The sequence below is a fragment of the Zalophus californianus genome, chromosome 9, assembly GCF_009762305.2.
Source record: "Zalophus californianus isolate mZalCal1 chromosome 9, mZalCal1.pri.v2, whole genome shotgun sequence".
Lineage (NCBI taxonomy): Eukaryota > Metazoa > Chordata > Mammalia > Carnivora > Otariidae > Zalophus > Zalophus californianus.
Genome location: NC_045603.1, coordinates 22,758,647 through 22,778,008, shown reverse-complemented (window position 1 = coordinate 22,778,008; position 19,362 = coordinate 22,758,647). Strand labels below are relative to the sequence as shown.

The 19,362-nt window shown below is 38.3% G+C and overlaps 1 protein-coding gene across 3 annotated transcripts in view; it reads left to right on the top strand.

The window, feature by feature from the left end:
• The window catches only part of APAF1 (apoptotic peptidase activating factor 1), a 90,407-nt gene that overhangs the window by 52,727 nt on the left and 18,318 nt on the right, over positions 1 to 19,362 (top strand). For all 3 annotated transcript variants that reach the window (XM_027591973.2, XM_027591972.2, XM_027591974.2), the window contains 5 exons: positions 9,081 to 9,209; positions 11,659 to 11,784; positions 13,783 to 13,902; positions 15,818 to 15,934; positions 18,516 to 18,641. In XM_027591973.2, coding sequence (XP_027447774.2) covers positions 9,081 to 9,209; positions 11,659 to 11,784; positions 13,783 to 13,902; positions 15,818 to 15,934; positions 18,516 to 18,641 — 618 coding nt within the window. The remainder of the gene's footprint in view (positions 1 to 9,080; positions 9,210 to 11,658; positions 11,785 to 13,782; positions 13,903 to 15,817; positions 15,935 to 18,515; positions 18,642 to 19,362) is intronic.

Sequence of the window (19,362 nt, the reverse complement as noted above, 5' to 3'; positions counted from 1 at the left end):
AGTCCCATCATTTTAACTATTTTGAAATGTATAATTCAGTGATATTAATGATATTCATAATGCTGTGCAGCTATCACCACTATTTCCAAAACTTTTCATCACCCCAAACAGAAACTCTGTAACCAGAAACTAATAACTACCCATTCCTGTCTGCCTCTAGCTGCTGGTAATCTTTATTTTTTAATTATTTCTTTATTAAACAAAAAAAGATTATTTTTTTGAGAGAGAGAGCATGAGCAGGGTTGGGAAGGGGCAGAGGGAGGGGGAGAAGCAGACTCTCTGCTGAGCAGGGAGCCAGAGGTGGGACTCGATCTCAAGACCCTGAGATCATGACCTGAGCCACCCAGGCACTGCTCCCCCCCACCCATAACCTTTAATCTATGAATTTGTCTATTCTAGATGTTTCATATAAGTGGAATCATATAATATTGATCCTTTTGTATCTCGCTCATTTCATTTAGCATAATATTTTCAAGGTTCATCCATGTTGTAGCATGTACAAAACTTCATTCCTTTTTATGGCTGAATAATATTCCATTATATGGATATACCACATTTTTTATGCATTCATCTGTTAGTGGACACTTGGGTGTTTTCACCTTTTGGCTGTTGTGAATAATGATATAGTAATCATGGTGTATTGCTGAGTTGCTGCTTTCAAATCTTCTGTGTACATACCAAGTGATAGAATTGTTGGGTCGTACGGTAATTCTAAATTTAGCTTTTTTGAGGAACCACCAAACCATCTGTACCATTTTATTTTATTTTACTTTTTATTTTTTTAATTATGTTAATCACCATACATTACATCATTAGTTTTTGATGTAGTGTTCCATGATTCATTGTTTGCGTATAACACCCAGTGCTCCATGCAGAATGTGCCCTCTTTAATACCCATCACCAGGCTAACCCATCCTCCCACCCCCCTCCCCTCTAGAACCCTCAGTTTGTTTTTCAGAGTCCATCGTCTCTCATGGTTCATCTCCCCCTCCGATTTCCCCCACTTCACTCTTGCCCACTTGCTATCTTTTTTTTTTTTTTAACATATAATGTATTATTTGTTTCAGAGGTACAGATCTGTGGTTCAACAGTCTTGCACAATTCACAGCACTCACCATAGCACATGCCCTCCCCAATGTCTGTCACCCAGCCACCCCATCCCTCCCACCCCCCACCACTCCAGCAACCCTCAGTTTGTTTCCTGAGATTAAGAATTCCTCATATCAGTGAGGTCATATGATACATATCTTTCTCTGATTGGCTTATTTCACTCAGCATAACACCTTCCAGTTCCATCCACGTCATTGCAAATGGCAAGATTTCATTCGTTTGATGGCTGCATAATATTCCATTGTATATATATATACCACATCTTCTTTATCCATTCATCTGTCAGTGGACATCTTGGCTCTTTCCACAGTTTGGCTATTGTGGACATTGCTGCTCTAAACATCAGGGTGCACGTACCCCTTCAGATCCCTACATTTGTATCTTTGGGGTAAATACCCAGTAGTGCAATTGCTGGATCGTATGGTAGCCGTACTTTCAACTTTTTGAGGAACCTCCATACTGTTTTCCAGAGTGGCTGCACCAGCTTGCATTCCCACCAACAGTGTAGGAGGGTTCCCGTTTCTCCGCATCCCTGCCAACATCTGTCGTTTCCTGACTTGTTAATTTTAGCCATTCTGACTGGTGTGAGGTGATATCTCATTGAGGTTTTGATTTGGATTTCCCTGATGTCGAGCGATGTTGAGCACTTCTTCACGTGTCTGTTGGCCATTTGGATGTCTTCTTTGGAAAAATGTCTGTTCATGTCTTCTGCCCATTTCTTGATTGGATCATTTGTTTGTTGGGTGTTGAGTTTAAGAAGTTCTTTATAGATTTTGGATACTAGCCCTTTATCTGATATGTCATTTGCAAATATCTTCTCCCATTCTGTTGGTTGTCTTTTGGTTTTGTTGACTGTTCCTTTTGCTGTCCAAAAGCTTTTTATCTTGATGAGGTCCCAATAGTTCATTTTTGCCCTTGCTTTCCTTGCCTTTGGCGATGTTTCTAGGAAGAAGTTGCTGCGGCTGAGGTTGAAGAGGTTGCTGCCTGTGTTCTCCTTTAGGATTTTGATGGACTCCTGTCTCACCTTTAGGTCTTTCAACCATTTTGAATCTATTTTGTGTGTGGTGTAAGGAAATGGTCCAGTTCCATTCTTGTGTACGTGGCTGTCCAATTTTCTTAGCACCATTTGTTGAAGAGACTGTCTTTTTTCCATTGGACATTCTTTCCTGCTTTGTCAAAGATTAGCTGACCATAGAGTTGAGGGTCTATTTCTGGGCTCTCTATTCTGTTCCATTGATCTATGTGTCTGTTTTTGTGCCAGTACCATACTGTCTTGATGATGACAGCTTTGTAATAGAGCTGGAAGTCCGGAATTGTGATGCTGCCAGCTTTGCTTTTCTTTTTCAACATTCCTCTGGCTATTCGGGGTCTTTTCTGGTTCCATACAAATTTTAGGATTCTTTGTTCCATTTCTTTGAAAAAAGTGGATGGTATTTTGATGGGGATTGCACTGAATGTGTACATTGCTCTAGGTAGCATTGACATCTTCACAATAATTGTTCTTCCAATCCATGAGCATGGAACGTTTTTCCATTTCTTTGTGTCTTCCTCAATTTCTTTCATGAGTATTTTATAGTTTTCTGAGTACAGATCCTTTGCCTCTTTGGTTAGATTTATTCCTAGGTATCTTATGGTTTTGGGTGCCATTGTAAATGGGATCAACTCCTTAATTTCTCTCTCTTCTGTCTTGTTGTTGGTGTATAGGAATGCCACCGATTTCTGTGTATTGATTTTATATCCTGCCACTTTACTGAATTCCTGTATGAGTTCTCGCAGTTTTGGGGTGGATTCTTTTGGGTTTTCCACATAAAGTATCATATCATCTGCAAAGAGTGAGAGTTTGACTTCTTTGCCGATTTGGATGTCTTTGATTTCTTTTTGTTCTCTGATTGCTGTGACTAGGACTTCTAATACTATGTTGAATAGCAGTGGTGATAGTGGACATCCCTGCCATGTTCCTGACCTTAGGGGGAAAGCTCTCAGTTTTTCCCCCTTGAGTATGATATTTGCTGTGGGTTTTTCATAGATGGCTTTTATGATATTGAGGTATGTACCCTCTATCCCTCTACTTTGAAGAGTTTTGATCAAGAAAGGATGCTGTACTTTGTCAAATGCTTTTTCTGCATCTATTGAGAGGATCATATGGTTCTTGTTCTTTCTTTTATTAATGTGTCACGTTGATTGATTTGCGGATGTTGAACCATCCTTGCAGCCCAGGGATAAATCCCACTTGGTCGTGGTGAATAATCCTTTTAATGTACTGTTGGATCCTATTGGCTAGTATTTTGGTGAGAATTTTTGCATCCATGTTCATCAAGGATATTGGTCTGTAATTCTCCTTTTTGATGGGGTCTTTGTCTGGTTTGGGGATCAAGGTAATGGTGGCCTCATAAAACGATTTTGGAAGTTTTCCTCCCGTTTCTATTTTTTGGAACAGTTTCAGAAGAATAGGTATTAATTCTTCTTTAAATGTTTGCTAGAATTCCCCTGGGAAGCCATCTGGCCCTGGGCTTTTGTTTGTTGGGAGATTTTTGATGACTGCTTCAATTTTCTTAGTGGTTATAAGTCTGTTCAGGTTTTCTATTTCTTCCTAGTTCACTTTTGGTAGTTGTTACATCTCTAGGAATGCATCCATTTCTTCCAGATTATTTAATTTGCTGGCATATAGTTGCTCATAATATGTTCTTATAATTGTATTTCTTTGGTGTTGGTTTTGATCTCTCTTTCATTCATGATTTTATTTATTTGGGTCCTTTCTCTTTCCTTTTTGATAAGTCTGGCCCGGGGTTTATCAATCTTGTTAATTCTTTCAAAGAACCAGCTCCTAGTTTTGTTGATCTGTTCTACTGTTCTTTTGGTTTCTATTTCATTGATTTCTGCTCTGGTCTTTATTATTTCTCTTCTCCTGATGGGTTTAGGCTTTATTTGCTGTTCTTTCTCCAGCTCCTTTAGGTGTAGGGCTAGGTTGTGTATTTGAGACCTTTCTTGTTTCTTGAGAAAGGCTTGTATTGCTATATGCTTTCCTCTTAGGACTGCCTTTGCTGCATCCCAAAGATTTTGAACAGTTGTGTTTTCATTTTCATTGGTTTCCATGAATTTTTTTAATTCTTTAATTTCCTGGTTGACCCATTCATTCTTTAGTAGGATGCTCTTTAGCCTCCATGTACTTGAGTTCTTTCTGACTTTCCTCTTGTGATTGAGTTCTAGTTTCAAAGGATTGTGGTCTGAAAATTTGCAGGGAATGATTCCAATCTTTTGGTACTGGTTGAGACCTGATTTGTGACCTAGGATGTGATCTGTTCTGGAGAATGATCCATGGGCACTAGAGAAGAATGTGTATTCTGCTGCTTTGGGATGGAATGTTCTGAATATATCTGTGAAGTCCATTTGGTCCAGTGTGTCATTAAAGTCTTTATTTCCTTGTTGATCTTTTGCTTAGTTGATCTGTCCATTTCAGTGAGGGGGGGGTGTTAAAGACCCCCACTATTACTGTATTGTTGTCATTGTGTTTCTTTGCTTTTGTTATTAATTGGCTTATATAAGTGGCTGCTCCCATGTTAGGGGCATAGATATTTACAGTCGTTAGATCTTCTTGTTGGATAGACCCTTTAAGTAGGATATCGTGTCCTTCCTCATCTCTTATTACAGTCTTTGGTTTAAAATCTAATTTGTCTGATATAAGGATTGCCACCCCAGCTTTATTTTGGTGTCCATTTAGCATGGTAAATGGTTTTCCACCCCCTCACTTTCAATCTGGGGGTGTCTTTGGGTCTAAAATGAATCTCTTGCAGACAGCGTATCGATGGGTCTTGTTTTTTTATCCAATCTGATACCCTGTGTCTTTTGATTGGGGCATTTGGTCCATTTACATTCAGGGTAACTATTGAAAAATATGAATTTAGTGCCATTGTATTGCCTGTAAGGTGACTGTTACTGTATATTGTCTGTGTTCCTTTCTGGTCTATGCTGCTTTTAGGCTCTCTCTTTGCTTAGAGGACCCCTTTCAATATTTCTTGTAGGGCTCGTTTCGTGTTTGCAAATTCCTTTAGTTTTTGTTTGTCCTGGAAGCTTTTTATCTCTCCTTCTATTTTCAGTGACAGCCTAGCTGGATAGAGTATTCTTGGCTGCATATTTTCCTCATTTAGTGCTCTGAATATATCATGCCAGTCCTTTCTGGCCTGCCAGGTCTCTGTGGATAGGTCTGTTGCCAATCTAATGTTTCTACCATTGTAAGTTACAGATTTTTTCTCCCGAGCTGCTTTCAGGATTTTCTCTTTGTCTCTGAAACTCATAAGTTTTACTGTTAGATGTCAGGGTGTTGACCTATTTTTATTGATTTTGAGAGGGGTTCTCTGTGCCTCCTGGATTTTGATGCCTGTTTCCTTCCCCAAATTAGGGAAGTTCTCTGCTGTAATTTTCTCCAATATACCTTCTGCCCCTCTCTCTTTCTTCTTCTTCTGGGACCCCAATTATTCTAATATTTCGTCTTATGGTATCACTTATCTCTCGAATTCTGCCCTCGTGGTCCAGTAGTTGTTTATCTCTCTTTTCTTCAGCTTCTTTATTTTCCATCATTTGGTCTTCTATATCACTAGTTCTCTCTTCTGCCTCATTTATCTTAGCAGTTAGAGCCTCCATTTTTGATTGCACCTCATTAATAGCCTTTTTGATTTCGACTTGGTTAGATTTTAATTCTTTTATTTCTCCAGAAAGGGTTTCTCTGATAACTTTCATGCTTTTTTCAAGCCCAGCTAATATCTTTAAAATCATTGTTCTGAACTCTAGTTCTGACATCTTACTAACGTCCGTATTGATTAGGTCCCTGGCAGTTGGTAGTACCTCTTGTTCTTTTTGTTGAGGTGATTTTTTCTGTCTTGTCATTTTGTCCAGAGGAGAACAGATGAATGAGAGAACAAAATGCTAACAGGGTAACAACTCCCCAGAAAATATACACTAAACAAATCAGAAAAGACCTGAAATCTGGGGAAAAGAAAGGGTAAGGAAGAAAAAAAGAAGAAGAAAAGAAAAAGAAAAAGATAGAAACAAACAAAAACAAAACAAAACAGAATATGATCAACTATGATCAGGCTGGTGCATAGATCAGTGCCACACATTAGATTTTGGGTGTATTTTGGTCTGTTAGAAGAAAATGCCTCCCAAAATTTAAAAAAAAGAAAAACTTATATATGTACAAAAATAAAGGCTAATACGATGAAGGGATGGAATATGACTGTAAGAATGAAAATTATATTTTATAAAAGGAATTGATAAGTTGGTTGGGGCGCCTGGGTGGTTCAGTTGTTGAGCGTCTGCCTTCAGCTCAGGTCATGGTCCCAGCGTCCTGGGATCAAGCCCCACATTGGACTCCCTGCTTGGTGGGAAGCCTGCTTCTCCCTCTCCCACTCCCCCTGCTTGTGTTCCCTCTCTCGCTGTGTCACTCTCTGTCAAATAAATAAGTAAAATCTTAAAAAAAAAAGGTTGAGAAAAGAAAGAAGAGAAGTAAAAAAAAGGGAGAGAATGTGATCAGGCAGGAGACTAGAACAAAGCCATACACTAGTGATTGAGGGTATATTTTGATCTGTTAGAAACTGTATCCCAAAATTTTAAAGAGAGAACTTATATATATATATATATATATATATATACACACACACACACCAAAAATAAGTGTAAGTACTATGAAGGTATAGAATATGACTCTAAAAATGTAAAATAAAAAAGATTTTTTTAAAATAGGGATTAAGATGATTGAAAAAGGGAAAAAGAAAAATTAAAAAAAAATTAAAAAAATTAACTTTGAAAAATTAAGGAATCATGGGAAAAAAGCCATGAATTCTATGTGCAGTATTCCCGTAGTGCTGGAGTTCTGCTGTTCTCATTGATCCGTAAACTTGGTCTTGGCTGGCGGTTCTTGCTTATCTTCTAGGGGAGGGGCCTGTTGCCGTGGTTCCCAGATGTCTTTGCCGGAGGCGGAATTGCCCCACCCTTGCCAAGTCCGGGCTAAGTAATCTGCTCGGGTTTGCTCTCGGGGGCTTTAGTTCCCTGCAAGCTTTCTGGACAGCTTTGGAGGAGAGAGTGAAAATGGCGGCCTCCCAATCTCCCCCGGAGGAACCGAGAACTCGGCCCCGCTCCTTAGTGCGCCCCCATAGAAAACCAGTCAATCACTCCCGTCTCCCAGGTCTCCGGTTGCACTCCGTGCTCACCTGGCCTGTGACCGAGCGTTTCTATCTCTGGCAGCCGACCCCGTGTGGAGTCTCCAAACCCAGCAGATACCTGTGGTGCGCTTCTGTGCCGCTCCTCCCCGGGGGGGAGGAAGGGGAGTCTCCCCGGACCTGCCGCTTGTTGGGTCCCTGCTGGAGGAGCAGTGGCCCGACTGTGCCGAGGATCACGGTTTATGGCAACCCGGAGCTGAGAGCCCGCGCCTCGGCTCCGTCTCTGCAGCCGGCTTCCCTGCTCTGATTCCTGGGAGCTCTGCCGCACTCAGGCACCCCCGGGCTTCCTGTGATCCCGAGGGTTCTGAGACCACAGTCTCCCATGAGGGTTCCACCCCCCCCACTTAGCCACTGGAGCGACGTCCCTCAGCGGAGCGGACTTCTTAAAAGTTCCGATTTTGTGCTCCGTGGCTCTGTCACTTGCCAGAAGCAGCCGACAGAGGCCCCTTCCTCCGCCGTCCATCTGAATATCGCCTTGGATTCCCTTCTCTGCACGCACGTCTTACGTTCCAGAAAGTGGTCGCTTTTCTGTCTGTACAATTTTATTTTCCCGCTAGTAGTGTACAGGAGTTCCACTTTTCTCCTTGCTAACACTTGTTATTTTCCATTTTTCAAAAAATTACAATCATCTTATTAGGTGTGAAGTGGCATCTCTTTGTGATTTGATTTACATTTGGAATTTGAACATTTTAAAAGATCTTTTCTAGTGAGAGAGGAAGACAGCTTAATACATGAAATGCCTCTTTGTTTGAAAAATCTAGACTAGGTCTTTATTTTCCCTGCTAAAATAAAGCTACCCTAAAATCACCCTTCACTACACATAGTTCCCAATTTTTTACTCTTTGGTCTCTGCATTCCCCTCCTCTTTATTTCTTTTGAACTCTTTTCTGTTAGCATACTCTGATTGTTAGGTCTTTACTTTTTACCACCCAGTACTTAAGACAGCTGCCTATTCCATACTTGCTAAGTTTCCTCTGTCACTCTCCACCATTAATTTTTAAGAATGACCTGTCCTGGGAAGCATTGTAACTATGGTTTCCTTCTTTTGTTCTTGGCCCCTGATGCTGTGCTGCTTACCATCTGTGTGCTTGAAGGACTCTGCATTCACAATACATATTTATGGCTCCCACTGGAAGCTTTTTTTTTTTTCCTGTACGATGCCTTGGTCTTAAATCACAATGCTATATACATGTTATTATCATTTGGCAAAAACTTCAGAAGAATATATTCAACATTTAAAAATCTTTCAAAAGTTGAAATGAAGCTTGCATTATTCAAAAATAGTTTTTTTTGGTTCAAAAATGGGAAAATGATCATAATGGAGTAATTTGATAGCTCTGAAGAGAAATAGAAATAGTTGAGCTAATTTCATTTTAACAAGCCTCTGCTCTGTATTATTTTGATTATCTTCATTTATGAATATCCATTTTTCTCTTTTGAATAAACAAGCATTCAGGAGAACTGCTGTGTATGTTAATTTGGCTAGTCCATTCATTTATTCACAAAGGTTTTATTTCTTCCTAGGCCAGCTTGAGAGATCATCCGTGATAAATTTTTCTTTATAGGAAACATGTTTCAAGATGAGCAATATTTTAAAAGTATGTGTATATTGATTTATATCTTATTTATGACTGTCAATAGTTATGCCAGTTATCAGTAATTGTATTTTTTCAGGACTTAAAAAATTTAGATTCGTTTTGAGTATAGCTTATTTTTAAAAGTATTTTACTTTCATAGATACCTATTTTATGTTGACAGCTTTTTGACATTCATACCAGTGGCTTATTGGCAGAAATCCCTACAGGCCATCACAGCACCATCCAGTATTGTGACTTCTCCCCGCAAAATCATTTGGCAGTGGTGGCTTTGTCCCAGTGCTGTGTGGAGGTGAGTAGTTCACTTACTCTGTGAGGTTGTCCCTCTGCCAAGAATGGGCTACTGAAACCATTAACTACTGAGAATGTTTGAGAAATAGTAGAGCATTTTCTTCACAGCATAATGACCTATAGCTTTAGGATATTAAACTATATAGCCAGCTTTATTACTTTAGCAGTGATTGAAGATTTGATTTGATAGTATGACAGGGAATGACAGTATCATTCAGCAAGCATTTGTTGAATGCCTAGCATGTGCCAAGGTCTGGGGAAACAGTGGAATGAACACTGGTTTCCTAGGCAGAAACATGGCATCTCTTAAACAATATGAAAGAAAGGATCTTCTATAAAAGAAAGGATGAGAGATGAGTCCAGTTCAGATTTCTTAGATCACTGAGAAGAAGAAGACGAAAGTTAATTTAGAATTGGTTAACCTAGGATGTTCATTGGTGAGCACTAATGAGTAAAATGACTCTTAAAAATTGCCTGTTAATATTTGTAATTTTGTACGTACCTGATAGATTTTATATTCAGAATCTATACCTGACTGGTCCTGGAAGAATTTCACCCAGTGAATGGCTGTATTAAGTTTTTTCAGAAAGCAGTGAATTGCTGTTTTTTTTTTCCCTAAAGTTGGATTCGTTTTTCCAAGTTTTATTACTACTTATTCCTTGAGTGGGTCTTACTATCAGGTAATTTGAAGTTCCTTGTGATGACAGTCCAAGAAGGTGGGTATGGGCCTTTATCTGGAAAACAGAGAAATCGACTTGGTTCACAGGCTCTCCTCAAAGGAAGCTTGACTACCGCAAGCACTTCTTTAGTGTTCCGTGCTTATTTCAGCAATTTTTAGCGAGTTTGACGATTTTGTTCCTTATTGCAAAGCTGTTGGGGGAGAGTTTCTGAGCTGTAGTCTGTCAGCATGGAGATAGAGATGAGAGTGGGTGTGCTCTGTAATCTCTACTTAATTCCAAGTACAGTGCAACTAACACTGAAGAACTTCCCTGCCAAGAATCTACCCATTGGAAGCATAAGCATTAAGTGTGAACAAGCTCCAGTCCTGTTTGAAATGGTGGGAGGAAGCAGTAGGGTGCTGTGGGCAGTGTTCTCTTCAGGGGAGTCTTTGATTTGAAAGTTTCAGATGTGGTAGGAGATCTTACCTGTAGATCCTCAAGGCAGATGTGGTTAGAAATTTCCTCTTTCTGGGTTTTTGTCAGGACTTTAAGGAGTGTTGCTTCTCCACTAGTGCTCCTCCTAGTGGAGGAACAACTCTTCTTTCAGCCTTTCCTGTCACTTCTAAAATCCTGGACCCTCCGCTATTAGAAAGCTGCAGGAAACATCGTCTTTTTTCTTAAAATAGGGACCTGGTTTTGGGGGCTCTGAGAAATGATGGGGAAGAACAAGAAGGAAAAAGTGAAGGATTTTCAAGGGAGATTTTCTAGTTATGGAGCCACTTTCATTTCTGGCTTTTAGCTCTGTATGTCCACAGGAACTTGGACTCTAGTGATAAGGCAAAGAAAATGTCATACAATTAATTTATAACCATAGAACTTACTGATTGAAAACCACTGGGCATGTGATGAAGTACTTGTTTTGTCTATGCTTGTTCTGAAATCATAAAGTAGGTCTGTCATTCAGAGTATAATGAGAGGAACTCAGGCACATATGGTACTTCATTAGACTGGAATATATTTGAGTAATTTACAGCAGGGACAAAATACAGCCAGGGTGGCAGACATTGACAGTTCATAATAAGCATGAATAACAGAAATGTGTACCTGTACAATTAGCATATTCATTTATTGTAGGGTTTTGCCATTAGTTGAAATGAGGATTAGATGACAGTGGAACATAGTCTATTTTTTTAATTAAAAAAATTAAATGCATGATTCCAAATCAAAGCTTTTTTTAAAAAATTATTTTTATTTTTTTAAGATTTTTTTTTGTCAGAGAGAGAAACAGAGACAGCACAAGCAGGGGGAGTGGTAGGTAGAAGGAGAGGCAGGCTCTCTGCTGAGCAGGAAGCCTGATGCAGGACTCGATCCCAGGACCCTGGGATCATGACCTTAGCCAAGGTAGATGCTTAACCGGCTGAGCCACCCAGGTGCCCCTATATATACTCTTTTGTAGAAATATATATGCTCTTTGCTTATTTTCTGTAAACAATATATCCCAGTGACTAGTCATTATCTGGGTGTTTTTACAGTTACATAATATTCCATTATGTAGTTTATTCAGTCAGTTCCCTATTGATGGTCATTTGGGTTGTTTCTAGTTCTTTTGCTATTAAAGATAAGAGGCAATGAATAATCTTTTGCACAAGTCATTCTGTATTTTTGCTAGCTTGTTTTTGGCCTATATTCATAGAAGTGAAATTACTGGTTTACTTTTGCTATATTTAATATTCTTGATATGTTCAAAGTGCTTATGAATGTGATTTCCTATATGCTATGTTTATTCTATAGTTGTGGAATATGGACTCGTATTTAAAAGTGGCTGATTGCAGAGGACATCTAAGTTGGGTTCATTCTGTGATGTTTTCTCCTGATGGATCATCATTTTTGACATCTTCTGATGACCAGACAATCAGGGTGAGAAATATTAAGATTTTCATTTTAGACATTTGTTGATGTCTATGTCTAACAAACTAAGAAATTAATGAGTAGTATTGGAATTAAAACAAGAAACTACTAGATTAATATTTATCCTTGAAAATTGCTGTTATATGGACTATAACAGTCTTATTCATCCCATACATGTTCATTTAGTATTACCACGAGCCAGGTGCTTAGAGAAGTCCAATGATTAAACTATATTTTAATTAATTTAAATATATTACTAGGTAATATATTGACTTAATTTTTGACTCTTTTCTCCACTTTAAATTTCCATATCTAATTACTTGCCAATTCTAATGGATTCTGCCTTTCCATTTTCTGTCATTTATTTCTACTATTTATTTATTTATTTATTTATTTTAGAGGGGGAGAGAGAGGTGGGGGGCGGGGAGGAAAAGAGGGAGAGGAAGAGAGAGACTCTTAAGCAGCCTCCATGCCCAGTGCAAGCCCATTGCAAGCCCATCTCACAACCCTGAGATCATGACCTGAGCTGAAATCAAGAGTCAGACACTTAACCAACTGAGCCACCAGGTGCCCCTATTTCTACTTTTTCATTTCAAGTTTAGGTGCTCATTACATGTTGCCTCTCTCTCTCTCTTTTTTTAAGATTTTATTATTTTTAAGTAATCTCTGCACCCAACAGGGGGCTCGAACTCACAGTCCAGAGATCCAGAGCCACAAACTGTACTGACTGAGCCAGCTAGGCACCTCAGCATGTTCCCTCTCTTAATGTATTAGTCTTTGCCACAGTCTTTTCTTTTTTGGTTTTCTACATGTTGCTAAGGTATTGTCTTCGTGTACAATATAGTCATGTCATTTTTGCTCAAAAACAGATAGTGGTTCCCTTATCTACTAAAAATAAGTAGGTACTCCTAAGTTTACACTGAACTTCTCCACAGTATGGCCTCATTCTGCTTCAGTCTTTCTTTTGGTTTATTCCTACAGATAGCCTACAGTGGACTGCTCACATTTTCCCAATACCCTGTAGTTCCCTGCTTCTTTTGCTTATGTGGTCTCTTATGTTTGGAATACCCTGTTTCCCTGTCTCTCTTCTTGTTGAAATGTTAACAATCCTACAAGTTCCCCCAAGTCTTCTGCAAAGCCCTTCCTAGTATTCCATTTGGGGGAATGCCTCTCTCCTTTAATGTCATATAACTCTGTGTCCTTTTCTTATGGTACTTAACCAAATTCTACTTTGAGTTTAAGTACAGATTTGCTTTACTTCTCACCTTCAGTACTCCACTGCTCCTCCAACTTGTTCACACGTCTTCAATTGTAAGGTCCATGAGGCCAGGGACCCGGGTTTATCCGTGTGGCATCTAATATAGTGTTTTATACACAATGTAACTACAGTTTTTTTAGTATTTACTGTATGCTAGACATTGTGCGAAGTACTGTACTTATGTTTTCTAATTTTCACAGCAGTCCTTTTTGCAGCTGAGGAAACAGTCACAGGAAGGTTATGTCAGTTCTGCTTAAAGTGCCAGTCTCAATAAATGAACCAGAATGTAATTCATCTCACTGCTTCCTTCATCAAGAAAGTCTTGTTAAAAAAAGATGAATCATATCACTAAGCATACGGCTAACAGTTTGTTAGTGATATAGTTGATTTACATTCTGGTACAGGCTCCTTATCTTGGCATCAGACAGTTTGAGGACTAGTAGGAGTTCTTACTTTGAGTAACACTGGGTTAAGTAACCTGCCCAAAGTCACAATTTTAGGTGGAACTAGAGTTCATACTTGGGTATTTTGGCTCTAGCACCCATTACTCTTAATACTAACTACTACTTATTATAGCATGTAATTAACAAATATTTGTTGTTGAATTATCTAATAATTGAAAATTTTCTAGCATCATAGGTATTTTGAGTATGAAGCATGTTTTGTATCTTGCTTTAAGACTCTAAGCCTTCTCTTTACATATTTCATGATATGGTTATCTTATTTTAGTTTTTTAATCTCTTAATTAGCTCTGGGAGACAAAAAAAGTATGTAAGAATTCTGCTATTGTGTTAAAGCAAGAAATAGATGTTGTGTTTCAAGAAAATGAAGTGACGGTTCTTGCAGTTGACAATATAAAACGTCTGCAGGTGAGTATTTTTTAGAAAACAATTGGAAAAATTGTTTTGATTGAACTCACAATTCACATTTTTCTTGTTTGGTTTTGAACTTGGGATCAGGCATAATTGTGTAGTATCTAACAGGTGCTCAGTAGGCATCAGTTGAATAAATATGTGGGTTTTGAGCTGAGGTACAAATATGCTTGTATTTAGAAGTAAAAAAAAAAGTGATACCTCATCTCACTTCATTCCTGTCCTGTTGGTATCTATGATCACATTCCTTGATTTGCATGGAGTCCAGGAGGAGAACTTGAGACAGACTGAGGGTAGGACAAAGCTTAACAAGCTCTAAAGCTGTAAAGCTCAGCTTGATGTCATGGAAAGAACAGTGACTGTTCACTCAGGAGGTACAGGTACAGCTTAAGCTTTACTGTCAGCTAGTTTTATATGATGTTTGAGTAAATTGTACACTTCTCTGAGCCTCACTTTCTTCACCTGTAAGGTCCTTTTTATGTTCCAGAAGTCTGAGCTGGTTATAGGGTGAAGGTGGAATCCAAATTCTGGAGACAGATATGTGGAAGTAAACGGTCTATGGCGTGTGGTTATTTCTCCTTGTCTACTGTCAGGGGTCAGAGTCAAGGTGTGAGACACCCCTTGTTCTATATTTTACACATTGTACTATCATCCTTAGTATGTTGATGTCGGGCTCCTAATGCCCTGTGTTTCTGGGATGAATTGGGATCTGGAATTGAATGTTAATGCCTTGTTACTGATTTTTAGCAGACTTGGGATATTTTTCATTGCAGCTTTCTTGTCAAGTTCAGTGTCCTCATGCTTGTATTTACCTTTACTAAATTTGTGCAACCTTTCTTTAAAAGTTGTAACTGTGAGACTTCAAAAAGAAGTCTTCTGACTATAAAAATATCATTCTATATCAGTGATTGTGGGAGAGTTTAGGGGATAGTTATAAACTTGACAATAGTTCCATTTAAGTGAACAAAACATTTTTTAGTCACTACTTAGGAAAATATGGAAATTGATTTTTGAGAGAAAGAAGATAAATTCAGCTTTTAGCAGTTCAGTCTTCATTTTGAATGTCTAATAGATCAGAATCTGCTGGGTAAGATATTGTAAAATAAAGCGTACCTTGATTGATACCCTATAATCTTTGTACCTGAAACAGATATGACTGCTTATTTCATGTTGAAAAATGATTTAAGACTTTTAGATTGTAACAGAGAGAGGTAGCTGACGATTGAAGCTTGAGATGTAGTTTCCTGGGTCATATGTTTTAATCGAGTGATGAGACAACTTTACTAATGAAATGTAAAAAAATAATTAACATTGGTACATATTATGAAATTAGGTAATCTTAGTTTAAGCATTATAAGTCCAGTCACCCAAATTATGCTTATAGGTTCTTCTCCAAAGCTCCCTTCTCCCCCACTCAGAAAGATAAAGAATTTTAATTTATACTGTTTTGTGAGTGATTTAGAGGATATAAAACCCATTTTTATTTGAATATGGCTTTTTATGTATCCTCAGTCCTGTTTCACTAGCCCCCTTGAAAAATATCTGAAAACTGTACTTTAACAAACGATAGCCCTATTAAAATGGGCTTTGTGAAGAAATGGAAAACCGGGTGTGGAGCTAGTGTGGGATTATAAATCAGGCAGCTGTGTCTCAGGTGGTGGGCACAGTAGCTGCTTTTTAAACCTTTTAAAGCTCATTTTATTTTATGAAAATGTATTTGAACCACAAAAGTGAAATGAAATGAAGGCGTGAAGTGCTAAATGCAGCTGCTGAGACTGAGATAGGGCTTTGTTGTTCCCCTGGGAGCTCTTGTTGGTTATTTTCTGTTTCATTTTATTTTTTCAACTGAAGTCTGTTCTAAAGAACAGAAATTGCTCTTGTAGCCTAATAACTGTGCGTTATTTTTCATTAGCTCGTTAATGGAAAAACAGGTCAGATTGATTATCTGACTGAAGCTCAAGTTAGTTGCTGTTGCCTAAGTCCACATCTTCAGTACATTGCATTTGGAGGTGAAGATGGAGCCATTGAGGTATTCCATTCTAGTCTTCAGAGTCCTTCTGTGCAGGAGAGTTATTTATTTAAAATTAATTATGTTGTCTGGCATTGTAGCTTATACTAAAGAAATCATTCTGTGGTATATGAGTCATTCTTCTGTTAGACTAAAATTAATCTTACAATCATGTTGATGGTATATTTTTCAAATTGCCTTTACTACTGTTTCTCAGACTTTTTGTCTTTTTGTGTTCTTACTCTCTACCTAGTTGTTTTGCTGTTCTCCAAGTATATCAAACACTCTCAGAGATTTAGCTCTCTGTGCAAAGAGCACTTTTTTCTCTTCTTAGCCTTTGGTGTAAGTTTCCATTTTGGTACTGATTAAGGTTCATTGGGAATGTTTGTGCAGGATTGCCTTGTGCTTACCTGTTTCACCAACACTTTGTGTTCTACTTTTGGTATAAGAAGTATAATATTATACTTCTAATAGGTATGGTATTAGTATGGTATTAGTATGGTATTACAAGTATACCTCTTTACCACTTGAAATCCTTTACTTTTTAAAGAAGACCAAATAAATTTTAACAAATGCAAAAATATAATAAAAATGATTTTATCACAAAAGCACATTGTCTTTAGCTGTATAATAGTTTTTCAAAGAACATTGGTTCCTTCTCTCACTTTTTCTCACCCAAACTTTTTGGAACTATTTCTTAATTTATTAATTGTGGCACTAGCCATATTTATTTTACTTTGGATTTATTTTCATAAGGAAATACACAAATATTCTCTAGTCTATATTGCTCCACAAAGAGGAGACTATGTGTTTATATGCAAAGTAAAGAAGGAAGCATTTAGAAAGTGATGTCAATGTTCTTATACATTTGGCCTTTGTGGCATGGATTCAGCGTTAAGGTTTTGTGTTTTGTTTTTTTCATTGTGAAAAATTATTGTGAAGATGGGTGCTGTTCTGAAAAAAAGTATATTGTGTTTAATTTTAAGCAAGGGATGGTTATACATTTACGAGTGAACCTTAGTCTTCCCTCTCAGTCTCATCTCTCAAACTGGTGTATATTATTATTGATTCTTAAAGGACCTTTGCTTGCCCCTTTTCTTTTTACCTTGTTGCCAAAACAGGTCTACATTCTTTTTGTTTTTACTAAGTGTCTTGAAATGGGCCATACAGATAGTTTAAGGAAATAATTCACAAAACACACATGTGCCTCATCCATATCCCTGTCCTCCTCAAAGTCATCAAATAATATAAATACTATATAAATGAATCATATGAGATTACCAATGTTTGACTCTGTTTAACCTGTGAAATGGCATTTTCATGTGGTTGGGCCCTAGTATCAAATAATAACAGCTAACATTTTTGGGTGTTGATCAGTTTCTCTCATGGAATTATTTTAACACCCTGGATGTTGGGTGTTGTTACTCCTGTTTTACAGATGCCTAAACTCCTAGTTTCCACAACTTTCATTAAATCAGTAAGTGGCAGAGCTATAATTCAAACCCTGGGTCTCTGAGCCGCTGTGCTCAACTAGGATGCTAGCCTGCCTTTGCCCTGTAGCAATTGTAAGATTGTCCTGCTCAATGGGGAAGGCTCTCACTCACAGTTTCCCTTTGCTTTCTAAAGGGGCCTTTTATTAGACATGCAGGTTAGGTTTGAATTTCTACAATGCCTGTTTTAGCATCATTTGTATTTTCCTTAGACTTCCTTGAGTACATTTAATTTGGGCAAAAGAACTTGTTTTGTTTTGGTGAGTTCACTTGAAAACCTTTTTGACATAGTCATAAGTTTTTGAGTTCTGTTACCACTTTCTTAAATCTCTGCATTTGGCATATTAGTCTTTATTTATTTATTTAATTTATTTAATTTATGTATGTATGTATTTGATAGAGGGAGACACAACGAGAGAGGGAACACAAGCAGGGGAAAGGGGAGAGGGAGAAGCAGGCTTCCCGCAGAGCAGGGAGCCCGATGCGGGGCTCGATCCCCAGGACCCTGGGATCATGATCTGAGCTGAAGGCAGACGCTTAATGACTGAGCCACCCAGGCGCCCCGTCCCCCTGGCATATTAGTCTTTAGCCCTTATAAGTCTTCTCAGTGTACTTCCCCAGCCTGTTCATATCCTCTTTTCTGTTACCTGTTTCCCTCATTATCCCCTATCTTTCCTCGTCTGTGTTTTATAAAGAGCTTGCCTTGTCTCTCATCCAGAATTTTTTTCTTTCTTCTCTCTCATCCATCTTAAATGTCATTTCCTTTTTGGAGGCTTAGTCCAGGCTGCCACTTGTTTGATGAATTGGGTAGTTGAGTTCTCAGAAGAACCACTGGTTCCTGCTGCTATCTGGTCATTCTAGTGAGTGTTTTATTTTAGAGAGAGAGAGAGAGAGAGAGATAGTGTGTGTGTGCGCGTGCGCACGCACGTGCGCATATACTTGTGTGTATGTATGTACCATTCATTTGTGTGTCTTTAATTAAAATGGAAGCCCTATGAGATGAAAATTTTATACCCTCTGTAGTCTAATTTTAACTTAATGTCTTTGGGGTGTAATGGCTGGGTGTTGCTGAATTTCTTGGTACTAATTTTCTGTGCTTTTCTATTTTGAAGATTTTAGAGCTCCTAAACAACAGAATCTTCCAATCCAGGATTGGACACAAGAAAACTGTGCGGCACATCCAGTTCACAGATGATGGGAAGACTCTTATTTCAAGCTCTGATGATTCTTCAATTCAGGTGAGGGGAAGGATTAACTTCCAACATATGTAATGCTGACTGTAGCAAGGAACACTTTGGTTGTGGCTCAAATCTGGTGTGTATTTTAAACATTTCTTTAAGATCCTATTACTTTGGCCATACATTCAGGTTATGCACATAGATTTAGATGAAACCCATTCATGTTTCATATTTTTCTGTGGGTGAGGCAGACAATTTGACTTGTGAACAAACCCTCTACTGGAAGGTTGTTTATTTTGAAGATCAAGGAATCATTTGAGTTCCCCTGCCTGCCTTGGTATTGGATTTGTATCAGTTAAATATACTTTTTTGCCAAACTTACATGATTTCTCTTTACTTTTCTTGATAGTAGTAAAATCTGATTGAAATAAATTTTTTTTTTAAGAGAGCGAGAGTGTACGCATGCTAGCGGGGGAGGGGCAAAAGGGGTGGGAGAGAGAGAATCCCAAGCAGGCTCCACACTGAGCACAGAGCCCATCTCGGTGCTTGATCTCATGATCCTGAGATCATGACCTGAGCCAAAATCAAGAGTCGGATGCTTAACCGACTGAGACACCCAGGGGCCCCGCTGATTGAAATAATTTTATTCTTTTAAGGATAAGATGTTAATTATAGGGATGAAGTCTGTGAAAAAAGAATAGTTTGTCATAATGAATGATTATGGATATAGAGGCATTAAGCCTACTATATGTTCTTTAAAAATTAACTTTGTTTTTATCAA